Genomic DNA, 13,449 nt, shown 5'->3' on the forward strand with positions numbered 1-13,449 from the left:
TTTATATGCATTTTTATCTGTATAACATGAGTACATTATGAATGGATAAATTTATAACAGTTTTATATATCTATATTCATGAGACAAATCGATGCAATCAATGTAGGCGGTGAAAATTATAGTTTTGACATTAAAAATAAATTTTTAACTCAAATGAATATATATTACACAATATACTTTTAACATAAAAAATAATAATTAAAATTCAAATCAGCGTAAATTACACAATATTTCACCACAACTTAACTAAAAAAATGATACTTTTGCAGTAAAAAATTAATTTTGACATACAAATAATTTTTTTTATAAATAAAGTCGGGTCGGATATCTATATCATAAAGTTAAAGTTGATTTGTGGGATAATTTCATAAAAATTTTGTGAACAAATATGAATAAATGGATTATGCTGTCCCATATAAATATGTTTTCTTAATCCTCACACTATCACTCTAGAGGCCATTTGGCTCGTAAGATGAATTGGTGAATGATGCATGATATATGACTGATATGATATATATGGATATATATCTCGAATAATTTGTAGAATTTTAGTCAATTATTGAATACAACAAAAATGTATAATCAACTAATAAATCATTTTTCGCATCATGACAACAATTCATTATTTTATATAATCTAAAAATATCGTTATTATATATTAATTAAGATGTTATTATAAACTTCTCGATATCAATAGAAATAGAGTTCATAAGAAATTTATAACATATCAACATCTCTACAAACCAATAGAATAGATCTCATATGAGAAGGTCTCATGAATCTTTATTCATAAAACGAGTCAGCCAATTAATTAGTGTAAACCTTTATTATATTAACTAGTAATATAGAGCATGTGCTGCTTGTAAAATATATATTTTTTGATATGGTAAAAACTACATGAAATTAATATATGCTTTGAAATTATTTATTGTTTTGATTTAATTTGAAATTTTAAATAAAATTTATTATTTTAAAATTTTGTAACCTTAAAATGTATTTGTTAATTGTACTAAAATATATTGTTACAGATCGATGTGAATAAATATTTTTTAAAATGAAGTTTACTAGTTTTACAAATTCTCCATCTTTCAATTATGATTCGTAGTTTACAAGTAACAACAGCAGTAGGATTGTTACTTAAAAAGTTTTTATAAAAAAAAAAGAAAAGAAAAGAAAAAAAAGAGTATTGTAATTTAAAACAAAGATTTCAAACCCGATTCCTAAATACATCAATCACTCCGTGTATCGCATCGTTTACGTTGGGGTATCCGAGCCTTACAAATCTCCTCAAAATTATTGCAGATTCCGATTCATCACGCTCAATTCCGATTTCTATATCTTTATTTGCTGCAGATCGGGCGGTTTCCTCTCTCCACACTCGTCGTAAGCAGCTGTTTCAACCTCCATGCTGTGTTGTGCGCTTGATTTTTGTGTTGGATCATAGGGTTTTCGATTGAGGGAGAGGGTTTTTCGAGGTTTTAGTTAAGGATAGTTTCAATTCATTTATAGTTATGTTTTTTTAAGCGAAACCGGTGACGTCTGTGAATGAAGAAAAACTGTAGGGTTTTGTCGCAATTTTACTCCCTTATAAAATGGAAATCTATCGTGAAATTGAGTTGTTTGTGTTGTGTATGTCATTGTTTGTTTGCTTTGCTTACTCGTTGCTGGATACTACAGGTGCTGAGAGACTGTATTATTCTGTTTTTTCTCTCTAAAAAAATAGATTTGGTGGTTGTGAGTTTTTACTCTGTTGTTGAACCATTGAATTTCTGTAACCTGTGTCTTGTGGGATCATAACCTCTTGGTCACCCTCCCCTGATAGCTAGCTTATGAGGCCGAATTCTACATTGTAACATTGATATTAGAGCGTTAGTTTCCTGGGGATGACCCTAATTCTGGTGGGTAGGGGAGTGATATTACTCGCATACCTGTGGGGTCCGTGGAGTCACCGGAGAGGTCCGCGAAGTCACCACTGCAGTGAACGTCGGTTCTGAAAGGGGACGTTCTGAAAGGGGATGAATTGTGACTTGTTATGGTTCGTCCCATAGAACTTTTAAAAATCTCGCCTTGTCGTTTATAACCTCTTGGGCACCTTCCACTCAGTAGCTAGGTTTTGAGGATGAGTTCTACCAAGGGTTATAACAATTTCAGGAGTAAATTGATATGATGTGGGTGTTTATTGTACTTATCGGTGATTAAACCTTTTTGATTATGCATGCTGGTGGCTTCTTCTCATGGCGGTTTCCCCCTTTTTTGGTTGTCCTATTAAAGGTTGAAGCTTCCTAAAATTCATAGGAATTTGATGTTTCCAAATTAGTATGATTTGATTTATACAGTGTAATAAAAACTCCAGAAGTCACATGTATAGGAAGGAATTTTCAAATATTTGCAATTTGTCTGCAACTAACCATGGGTTCAGGTTTGGTTGCTAAGAGTTAATTTGATAAATTGTAACATAGACTTCTACAGATCTTTGGATTAGATCATCCCTTTAATTTGTTGCACTATCTTTGTTATTAAGCTGTGTTGATACCTTGTGCAAAAAAACATTTTATTTATTTGTCGCCTTTTGCAGTTTGTTATCTGAACCTGGGCTTATTTTCTGGATATACCTGAGTTTATCTGTGAAAGATGAATATGCAACAAGTTATGCAGACTGGGTCTTCCTCTAATGGATACAGCCGTCGTAGAACTGACAAGGGCACTGCCACAAGGTTCGATAGTAAATTCAATTCTGGAACAACTAATTCTGGCAGGATAGATTTAGGTAAGCGTCTATGGATTGTCGGTTTTTGTGAATGCGATATTACTTTTTCCTAATGCTAGTAATGTCAGGTAAAGGAGGTGGGCTTGAAATGCCGTCACGTGATCGACTAGTATATTTGACGACATGCCTCATTGGACATCAAGTGGAAGTCCAGGTGCAGGATGGATCTGTATTTTCGGGAATATTTCATGCAACAAATGCCGAGGATCTAGGTATATAAAAAAGTAAATTCACGAAGTTTACAACTATATTACCTTTGGGTGCTAACGCTTTACTCAAGACCGTGCTTTTGCAAATAGAATTTAGTGTTTCTTTGAAGAGTGGCTATGTTTGTTGTGCAGGAATTGTTCTCAAAATGGCTCACTTAGTCAATGATGGTTCTTCCGGGCAGAAAAATATTTCAGATTCTCCAAGCAGGCCCCCTTCTAGGACTTTGATCATACATGCCAAGGATTTTGTGCAACTAACAGCAAAGGTTTTGCTATGCCATGTTTCTCATATACACTTGTAAAATATTTTGTGATGCCAGATTAAAATAGCTGTTGACATGTGCACATGCAATTAATTGAAAAGACTTTCACATTTTCAATTTTCCAGGAGGTGTTTTTGTAGCAATATTACTTATGATGTTGTTTGAGATTATGAAGCTAACAGTTTATGCTTAAATGGCCATTTTGTAGTTTGAAAGTTTAGCTGATAGACTAACTTTGTTAATGAACCGAAACAGGGTGTTCCTGTTACCTGGGATGGTTTAACCAAAGAAATGCAACATGAAAAGAAGCGAGAACTTTTGACAGATTCCTCCATATCACAATCCCGGCATGTTGACATGGGAAGAGAATTGCAGCCATGGGTCCCGGATGACAGCGATCCCAGTTTTCCTGAACTTCAAAACACATTTGAGGACCATTGGAATAGGTTGGGAATCTTATTTTATCTATGTTGAAGGAAGAACATAATGGTTCTTTCTTTACATGTATTATTGTTTATTAAAGTACTTGAAATATCTCTCTCTGACTGTAAATATTGTTTGATATGAATGCTTTAATGATTGTTTAAGATATGACCATATATTAATTGAATCAATAAACCTATTATAAGTTTATGATTGCCATTTACTTTGTAGAAGAATCGATAGTTATGTCAGGCCAAAGCTTCAATGGGAGTTATCATATAACATTGCTTATCGTTGTTTTGACCGAGTGTTATTAACTGAGTATCAGGGGCTGGGATCAGTTTGAAGCAAATGAAAGTCTATTTGGAGTAAAGAGCACCTTCAACGAGGAAATTTACACAACAAAGCTTGAGAAAGGTCCTCAGATGAGAGAACGGGAAAGAGAAGCTATACGAATAGCTAGAGAAATCGAGGGCGAGGAAACACTTGATCTTCATGTGGCAGAGGTTAGACTAAAAATGGCTGGTTTTTTCTTTGGACTTCTTCACACCTTGTCTGCTACTTTATATCAACACCATAATGTTGTCTTTGTAGGAAAGGGGTGTTCAACCTGATGGAGATATTGAAATTGATGAAGAAACCAGATTCTCATCAGTCTATAGGGGAGTTGTCGACTGTGGATATGATGAGATTGAGGATGTATTATTGGATTCGAAAAATGATGAAACCTTTGGGCATGTCTCTGATTCTGCCGCTGAAATCCCTCTCATGAATGTGAGTACTGGGAAAACCAGTTATGGAGCTCAAGTGTTATCAAGATCATCATCAATGATATTTCTTGTCTCTCCTATGATATTTTTTTTTTCATTCTAGTATTTTACTTTATTTAATAAAAGTTCTGGATTGTTTTCCTGCTTCAGCTGGTTTACTGATTATATTAGTTTCAGTTTCCTTTTTCTTCTTTCGGTACCTATGCCTTAAAATGGTTGATGGAGCATAGTTTTGGTTACCAATTCATCACTGAAAAATGAAGGGAAATCCAGAAACTATTTATTTTAAAATTTTGACTTGAATAAAATTTCATGGCGATATCCCAGTCTTTTGTATTCTCCTCTATGCCAGTGTCTGTTAACCTTGTTTGTTTTATTTCTGGGCCTTGTTGATAAATCTATTTATTTCTGTTACATTCTATTTTTCCTGGTGTAGGGAGAAGACCAATCTTCTCTGAGATCTTGCAGTAGGGATGCTTATCTTTCAAATTCTGATGATCATTCTGAACAGCTTCCCAAAGATTCCTCCACCACTGACGCCGGCAGGTTGGTTAAAATTGTCTGATATCTAATGTTTGCTTTCTTTCAGTTACTACGATGCTGATGGAAAGAGTATCACAAACACTACTCTGTCAATAACTAAAAGAATTCTGGGATGATGCTATTTGTATTTGAAGTCAAATATTAGCTCTCATTTTTAAAAATTATGTGAGAATCTAATTGGAAATTTTTTTGTGTAGACTTCATGATAACCAAGATATTGGATGGGGTGGGGAAAGTAAAGAAAAGCTAAAGGTGAGTGCATTCTGACTGCTGTTAAGTTTGCTTGTCTTAAAATTTTTACTGCATGACAAACTTTTTTTTCCTGCAGGTAGTCGACCAAAGTCAAGCATCAAAAGTCAAGGGTAAGTGAGCATTTTCTTTGCTGATAGCATTTGACAGTGTACCATAATGATGCAGGATGGCTTGCTTCTTCTTTTTTTTTTTATTTACATTTTGCTGGTGAGGGAAGGGGTTAGAAGGGGTGGGGCTGCTCAACTTTGTTTGACCTTTTTGAGTTCTTTGTAGAATGAATGTTTGGCTGTTGTCTTTTCTTTTTTAATTTGATTTCTGAGAGCTATGAAACAACTCCATAATCTTTTGCTATCTTATTGGTTATGTTGCAAAATGTCGAGATGTCTATAGAGTCCTCTGGGATTATTTTATGAGCTGATGGTTTTGTGGAATTTTCGAAGTACATTCATAGATTGCTATTTTTCTCATTTCATTGGGCCTTGTCAGCTCTTTTACTTGAGTAATTTGTCAGTTCATACTTTGTAGAACTTATCTATTTTGTTTAATGTTGCATTTATTTGACATCAACCGTATCATGTTCACAGATTCACATTTGCTTTTGAGAACAAAGATAGAAAACTCTGACAAGGTTGGATTTTCACCAAATGCTACTGCATATGATCCATCACATGCAGCAACTAAGGTTCAGGAAAAGGCCATCTCTTTTAGTGTGCCGCTGGAAGGTACTCTACCTTCCAAAACACAAGGGGCCACAACTTATCTTGCCAGGCCTAGTAGTTCCACATCATCCACTTCTGATCGTGGCGGAGGTGCCACTTCAACTTCTGTTGGCCGAGGATTGTCACCAAGTTCATCTGTTTGTTCATTCTCTTCAGAGAAGTCAACATTGAATCCACACGCTAAGGTGGGAATGGTGGCTTGATAAAGTTTATTTTTATATGGCAGTTCTAATTTAGCCACTTATTATAAATTATAACCGCTCCAATAATGGATGACATGCACAGAAGGACGAGTATGCTTAATAATTCCCATCTCGTATCATATTTCTGCTGCACCTAATATATCCTTATACTAATTTTCTCGCTCTTAAATTGTTTTACAGGAATTTAAATTAAATCCAAATGCAAAGAGTTTCATTCCATCTCAAACAACTCTAAGATCACTTTCTCCAGTTGTTGATAGTTCCTTCTATTATCCAGCTAACATGACTGCAGTTCCACACATGCCTGGGATGCCTGTAGGTGTTGGGGTATGAATGTAACTGTTGCTTATAGGTTTTAGTTCCAGTTATATTACCAAGCTTTGGGCTTCTCTTATATGACTAAGTCATCTGAAAGCTTTATCATAGACGACCCACTTAATTAATACTAGTAGCATTTTGAATGCTACATTTATTTATCTAACATGACGTCAGCCCTTTTTAGTATATTGCAAGTGTTCATCCACTAAGAACCTGTTATTGATGTACTCTTAAAATATAAGAAAGAAGAAATACCAAGGATGCAACTACACTTGCTTCTTATTCTTCTTTTTGGGTGGCTAATTATTTTCTTTTGCAGATTGGGCCTTCTTTTGCACTGCCACAACCTGTAATTTTTAATCCGCAGGCTGCACCTATGCCACAACCCTATTACCATCCAAGTGGACCCCAGGTTTTTTCCCCCATTCCGGATGGCTCTGCTCTTGAATATTTTCACTTTTTTCCATCTACATGCAAGTTAAAGTAAATTCTTCGTGTGCAGTATGGACAGCAGATGATAATTGGACAGCCCCGACCCGTAATGTACAGGCCATTATATCCAACAGTAAGATAATCGTTTCTCTCGTTTCCTGTTCTGTTATTCTATGTTTCAGTATGTGCTTCTACTTTAGAGCATTACTGTTCTAATGGTCTAAAGCAGCTATTGGAGCTTATTGGTGTGTTTTAATGGTTTTTGTTGTACTTGGTATTATTGGCTCTTTATAGTGGAGGAAGAAAACAAAAGTTGATTGTCTCTTGTGCCATTCAGATTAAAACAGTTAATGAAACTGAGATTGGAAAACCATTTATGTGGAACTGTTCGTATTGTTCTTATTGACTCTTTTATTTAGTATGGGACTGAGACACGGCCCAGACTCCTACGATCTATTATGCGCCTCTGCATCTAGCATTGGATTTTCTTTTCAATTTCTAAAGAAATAAATTGACGAATTAGAAAATCGAATAGGAAATAAAATACAAAGGCAATCACTTTTGAGTTTTGAACCTCCTCTGTCAAGGAGACCTTCTAGCATGTTCATTTGATTCATCTTCTCCCCACCCCAAAACGCAAAACAGGATCTTCATTATAGAGGAAGGGAATTTTAGCCAACGTTGGTGTTGCCACCCCGGGATTTTCCTTACAGATGAAGGGAATTTTAGCCCATGTCAGTGTTTGCCGACTTATGACAATATAAGGGGGTGGATTAACAATTTCTGATTACAGACTGCTTGGAAACATTTTTTTGAAAGAGCCAAGCGGCTGACAAAAATTTCGTGGATGTGTAGACATCGTTTGTCAATATGAGATTTGGTTCTTCTGGAAAATTGTACAAGCCAATGCATTTTCCATTCTTAAACGTCTCTTCAATATGTTCCAACAAGGATGAGTACTCAGAGGAATGGAATTATGGTGGTAGAACAGTTTAGATTTGGTTTGTAATTTAAGTGCTACCGGACATCATTTTTTGTCTCACCTCCTTACTCCAACGCTGGAGTTACTCGTGCTGCTTGTGTGTGTGGAATCTGAGGAGTTCGATAGATCTTGGTTTTCAAGGGAAGATGGTGTTTGTGTTGAACAGAATATGGTTGATATCGTGGAAAGTGACCATATTCGACGGCTCTGGCTGATGAGCCTAGTCTGCCCTGCACTTTTTCATCCTGCTGTTGAAATTGTCGATTTTAAATTGAAGTCGAAGTTAGGTGCATCACCGTGGTGGTAATAGTTTTTTCTGAGTCTTTTCGAACTTTTCGTCTTTCATACAGCTTCTCTTGGGTTGTACTTTTTCGGGATTATTTCCGTAGTTGGGTTTGATGCATCCCTATTGGACTATTGGTTAGTGAATACAATACAATGGTACTGATTCAGAAAAACGTGACTTCATTATTATTTATTATCGTATCTGATTTACGGTATTTTTTTTAAATGCCAAAAACATAATGTGGAAATACAGGATTGGTGTCACTGTGTATGCAACTTGATCATGAAAACATGAAAATTGGTCATAAAAAAAACTTTATTGTATCGTTTCACGTGTCAATTTCGTGAAATAAATTTTCGATTTGATTTATAAAAATATATTATTTTTAAGTTAAAAATATTATTTTTTATTATAAATATATAACAATCTTCTGTTATGAATATAAATATGGAAGATGATTTCAGATTATATTTACTTTTGGGCAAAAACTTGTGTGAGACGGTCTCACGGGTCAAATTTTGTGAGACGGATTTTTATTTGGGTAATCCATGAAATAGTATTGTTTTTTATGCTAAGAGTACTACTTTTTGTGGTGAATATGGGTAGGGTTGATCCGTCTCACAGATTGATATCCGTGAGACGGTCTCACATGAGACCTACTCTTACTTTTGATAATAATAACAAAGTGGATTTAGATTCCATTTGACTTTGAAAAATAATTGTGATCCGAAACCTATTCATGTCCAATTGAGATTTACAACTTTAGTTCTACGTCCTCCATATATAAGATTTACGTGTGTTTTCACAAAGGTTAAGGAACATATTTAAAAATTAATTATGTAATTTTTTTTATTTTACTTGTATTTAATGAATATTTTAGCAGCATAATCAGATTTTTAGAATCCGTTAATGTACATTAAAGATGAGGTTAGATTGTTTAAAAAATTAGAAAAAAATTAAGACTAATTGCATAATACCCTTATAAAAGATTTTAAAAAAAATAAAAAAAGAAAAAAAAGCAACAAATCATCATATGTATGTAAAATCAATTGCAAAAATCTAAAATCAACAAAATCAATAAGTTTTTTCTTTCAACAAATGTTGTTGAATATGCTACCTATACGGTAGCGAATATACAACCTGTGAAGTTCCCTTTATCTTATTTCGTCACCCTTTGATAAAAATATCTTAAACTAATTATTTTGGGCACGCGATAATTAGTAAATAAATTATTAAAATAATATTTATTATTTAAAAATATTATGAATCCCTAATTATAAACTCTCTAAAATTGATTTTACAATATTTTTGTTAGTCAAACCCAAAAATTATGCCAACAATTTACCACTAGTTAATTACTCTACTAAAAATTTGATATTTATTAATTTTTTTAGATGAACTAAAATTTGTATGCAACATAGTGACTCTGTGTGAGAAAATAATTTACTACACTTAATGTTCCAAACTGTGTTATACTTTGTTCAAACGAGTTTTGTTTACATGAATTATTACAAATTAAATGCACCAAACATTATATTTAAATAAAATAGATTAAATCGATGAAAAAATATTATATTCATTTCTCTTTTGTGGAAAAGAATATATCAAACACGATAAAAGATTAAAACATTTTATTGTTGATTTTTTTTTAAAATAGATGAATCCAATATTTTGTTTATTAATTATATTTTTTAATATAATTTTTGGTGTGTTTAATTTATAATAATTCATATAATAAACTGAATTTTTTTGAACAAATTGTAATACGATTTGAAATACCAAGTCACCTGACATAAGTTGTAAACTTTGGTACGAATGTCTCCACGAAGCCCAAACATAAAATGGACTGGGCCCAATAATCCAAATAGAATTGATTTAAACCCCTTCCATCTTCGTCATATCCAGATCCGCCCAGCTCTCAAACTTAATTCGTCCTTGTCCATTCTCTTCCTATTATTTATTTTATCATCTTCGCTGCAAACTCACGATTTTCCTTCCCTATGTTGTTTCCGCTGGTGAATTTTTTCATGTTGTAGTTTTTTTTAACCCAATTTTATAGAATTTCAGCTGAACAAAGAAGAAAGAAAAGGAAAAATGGACGCAGGATACAATCCGCGTACTGTCGAAGAAGTTTTTCGAGACTTTAAGGGCCGTCGAGGTGGCCTTATTAAAGCCCTTACTACAGGTGGTCTTTGAACTGTATTCTTATGTACATTTTTTTTCTAGGTATATGCCGCTTCAATGATATATATATTTTTTTAAGTTTGGTTGTTTTGTGTCTTTTTTGTGTTTCAGATGTTGAAGAATTCTACCAGCAGTGTGATCCTGGTCAGCGGTTTTAACACCAAATGGGTTTCCTTTTCAGTTTTTATATTATTTGTTTTTTTATTTATTTTATTGAGTTTGAGTATTTTTATTTCACGTATTATCTAGTTACCTCTTAAAAAAATCTCTTGTTTCTTGTTTTTTGTTGAGCAAAAGTAAGTGATGAATTCTGGCTAACAACGTGTATTTCAGTCTTTATTGATCCTTGTTAGCTTTTGCATTGCACTGAAAAGTTCGCCGTGTTTGCAGTGAATCATTAATATTTGGAATGTTAAAAGAAAAATATATAGATAGCTCCGAGTAGAGCAAATTGGGCTTCGAATATTATGAAATAGGATAGGATTTGGGATGTGAAATTTAATAGCTTGATTTAGTTATTAAATTTCACATCCCAAATCCTACGTTGATGATTTATAATTTGGCTGCACATGCATCAAGTGTTAATACATATTTTAGGTTCCGCAATCCTCAGTATCTATTTTGAGAACTTTCAAGTTTACGGTTTCTTGTTAGGTTATTTTCGTATTCTGCTGATTGTTAGGTTTTTCATTTTCTTAACATCATCTTCTTCTGGTTTGGTTCCTAGATTTTTGAATCATATAACGATGATTTGTAATTGTTCGTTGGGTCTTCTTTTCCGCAAATCAGTTTGTAATCAGTTATTATTTTTATTTACAGAGAAGGAGAATTTGTGCTTGTATGGATTTCCTAGTGAACAGTGGGAGGTCAATTTACCTGCTGAAGAAGTACCTCCTGAACTCCCAGAGCCTGCTCTGGGCATCAACTTTGCTAGAGATGGAATGCAGGACAAAGATTGGTTATCTCTTGTTGCCGTCCACAGCGACTCTTGGTTGCTTTCTGTTGCCTTCTATTTTGGAGCAAGATTTGGGTTCGATAAAGCTGACAGGTGGATCTTCAATCCCATTTTTGTCTTTTACGAGGTCTCATTTATGCAGTCATCATTATCATATAGCCATAAAATAACTGTCGAATATTTTTTTAAGGCAGCAAATCAATAATAATGATGCCAAATTTTCAACTAAATAAATACTGTTAAACTGTACACCAATCAAATAAACAAAGATTCATTAACTAATCAAAGATGCTGTGCTTCGAGAGAAAGGGGAAAATTCATTCCATTGAAATACTGTAACAAAATGTTTCTGTACAAGAATATATATATTTGTATAACCGCTCACTTTAACTAAAGAGTAAAGTTGGTATCTAATCAACTATCTCTAACTAAGTTGACAGCTAAGTAAGATGACCTAGCTAGTTAATACAACATTGTGTAACAAATACTTCCCTAGCAGACGTCTCCTATATTTCTATTTGTTTACACTTGTCTTGAAAGTCGTGTGCGATTAAGGTTTTTGTTTGTCTACGACTTTGATCACTGGAGAAGCTGATTGATTTGAGCATGCGCATGGATGAATTTATGCATATCCCTTATGGTTAAAAAAATAGTGCAATAAAAAAATCAACGTAGATTCCAGTCCTTGGGAACTGAGGCTGTTTGTGGATCAACAAATTATGATGTTAGATTACTGTTTCTTGGTTGCTATTTGACCCATTTATTGAAGAAAACAACTCCGCAGTCTCAATTAATTTATCGTATTCCATGTTACATCTTTGGGATGCTTTATTGCTTATTTGAGTTGTGAAGTTAATATTGCGATAATCTTATTGCTGCTTCTTGGTTCAGGAAGCGACTTTTTAACATGATCAATGAACTTCCGACCATATTTGAAGTGGTGTCTGGTGCTGCAAAGAAGCAACAGAAAGAGAAATCAGCGGTCTCAAATCATAGCAGCAACAAATCCAAGTCAAAACCTAAACCAGTAAGAAATTGGGAGTGGAATTTTTTTTACCTATAACCAAAAGATTTTATTCACTATCGTACTTCTTGCCTGTATATTTCCTTCATTTAACCGCAATCTATAATATTATCAAGAGCCACTTTTATGAGATTTGATTGTTTCTATGTAGATCAGTCTATGATATGTTTTACAAAGCTGACATGAATATAATTAAGAATCTCCTTCTTGGTTGTAATATAACCCCATTTTTGTGCAGCTAACAACTGTAGCTCCAGAGAAAATTCCCATATCTCAGGCAAAAGATGAAGAAGAAGGGTTTGAAGAGGAAGAAGATGAGCACGGGGATGCCCTGTGCGGTGCTTGTGGAGAGAACTACGCATCTGATGAATTCTGGATATGCTGCGACCTATGTGAGAGGTGGTTCCATGGAAAGTGTGTCAAGATTACCCCTGCTAGAGCCGAGCACATAAAGCAGTACAAATGCCCCGCTTGCAGCAACAAGAGAGCTCGACCCTCGTGAAGAACTCTCTCAGCCTACTTAGTTTGTTGTATCCTTTCCTGTTCATCTGTTAATTTTTGTGCCAAATTGTGAATTAGTACTTGACGGGAGGAGACTCGATTCTTGGTTGTAGTGTCGTTTTATTGTGATCAGTGGCTAAGTCATCCTCTGATTTTGTTGGACAGCAACGCTTCTCTCATTAAGTTTTCTGTTTTTTCTTGATCTTTGTTTTCTCTTGATCTTTTTGCCTTGCCTCAAGTATTTTTTGCCATAAAACCCCTTTTATGGTATGCTGGGAGATGTTTATCGTTGGTTTGGCATACACAATCGAGTCGCGACAGGAACTACCGTATTGCCTTCGATTTGCTTCATTTTGGTACGTATATTTCAGTTTATGACATCCAAAAGCACGATCGCATATCAGGAATGCGGTATGTCAAGCATGTTTCACCCTGTATCGTTTTATTATTGAATCTACCTAATTTATGAAAATAATAAATGAATTTTATATAAAACTTTATAGCAAATATCAATCTTAAGTAACAGTGAAAATGATGCCATTGTAAGTCTTTATTAATAGTCAATTTGTTTTTCTACGTTACACGCTGATCACTAATCTCATCAACATTCAAAGCCCA

At 34.1% G+C, this 13,449-nt stretch overlaps 2 protein-coding genes across 3 annotated transcripts; both read left to right on the forward strand.

Moving 5' to 3' along the window:
- Positions 1-1,206: 1,206 nt before the first annotated feature.
- Positions 1,207-8,342, forward strand: LOC140834915 (polyadenylate-binding protein-interacting protein 4-like). 2 transcript variants are annotated; one of them, XM_073200112.1, is made up of 16 exons: positions 1,209-1,383; positions 1,678-2,035; positions 2,576-2,767; positions 2,836-2,979; positions 3,109-3,242; positions 3,495-3,685; positions 3,991-4,168; positions 4,257-4,436; positions 4,869-4,978; positions 5,173-5,227; positions 5,304-5,337; positions 5,812-6,131; positions 6,330-6,476; positions 6,787-6,879; positions 6,970-7,032; positions 7,545-8,342. In XM_073200112.1, exons 3-16 carry the CDS (start codon positions 2,632-2,634, stop codon positions 7,572-7,574), a joined length of 1,815 nt encoding a protein of 604 aa, XP_073056213.1. In that variant the 5' UTR covers positions 1,209-1,383; positions 1,678-2,035; positions 2,576-2,631; the 3' UTR covers positions 7,575-8,342. The 2 variants fall into 2 exon arrangements, with proteins under 2 accessions (XP_073056212.1, XP_073056213.1); XM_073200111.1 differs by lacking the exon at positions 1,678-2,035 and having other exon boundaries at positions 1,207-1,383; positions 7,545-8,341.
- Positions 8,343-10,067: 1,725 nt separating this feature from the next.
- LOC140834918 (PHD finger protein ALFIN-LIKE 5-like) lies at positions 10,068-13,033 on the forward strand. The gene is made up of 5 exons (XM_073200114.1): positions 10,068-10,352; positions 10,463-10,495; positions 11,171-11,399; positions 12,198-12,333; positions 12,569-13,033. The coding sequence occupies exons 1-5, from the start codon at positions 10,262-10,264 to the stop codon at positions 12,830-12,832; spliced, it is 753 nt and encodes a 250-aa protein (XP_073056215.1). The 5' UTR covers positions 10,068-10,261; the 3' UTR covers positions 12,833-13,033.
- Positions 13,034-13,449: the final 416 nt, after the last annotated feature.

The sequence above is a fragment of the Primulina eburnea genome, chromosome 6, assembly GCF_022965805.1.
Source record: "Primulina eburnea isolate SZY01 chromosome 6, ASM2296580v1, whole genome shotgun sequence".
NCBI lineage: Eukaryota > Viridiplantae > Streptophyta > Magnoliopsida > Lamiales > Gesneriaceae > Primulina > Primulina eburnea.

Coding starts and splice junctions, on each gene's coding strand:
- LOC140834915 (XM_073200111.1), top strand. CDS start 2,632: ATGAATATGCAACAAGTTATGCAGACTGGGTCTTCCTCTAATGGATAC. Junction 4,437..4,868: donor CTGAAATCCCTCTCATGAAT/GTGAGTACTGGG, acceptor TTCCTGGTGTAG/GGAGAAGACCAATCTTCTCT. Junction 6,477..6,786: donor GGATGCCTGTAGGTGTTGGG/GTATGAATGTAA, acceptor TTTCTTTTGCAG/ATTGGGCCTTCTTTTGCACT.
- LOC140834918 (XM_073200114.1), top strand. CDS start 10,262: ATGGACGCAGGATACAATCCGCGTACTGTCGAAGAAGTTTTTCGAGAC. Junction 10,496..11,170: donor CTACCAGCAGTGTGATCCTG/GTCAGCGGTTTT, acceptor TTTTATTTACAG/AGAAGGAGAATTTGTGCTTG. Junction 11,400..12,197: donor GGGTTCGATAAAGCTGACAG/GTGGATCTTCAA, acceptor TTCTTGGTTCAG/GAAGCGACTTTTTAACATGA.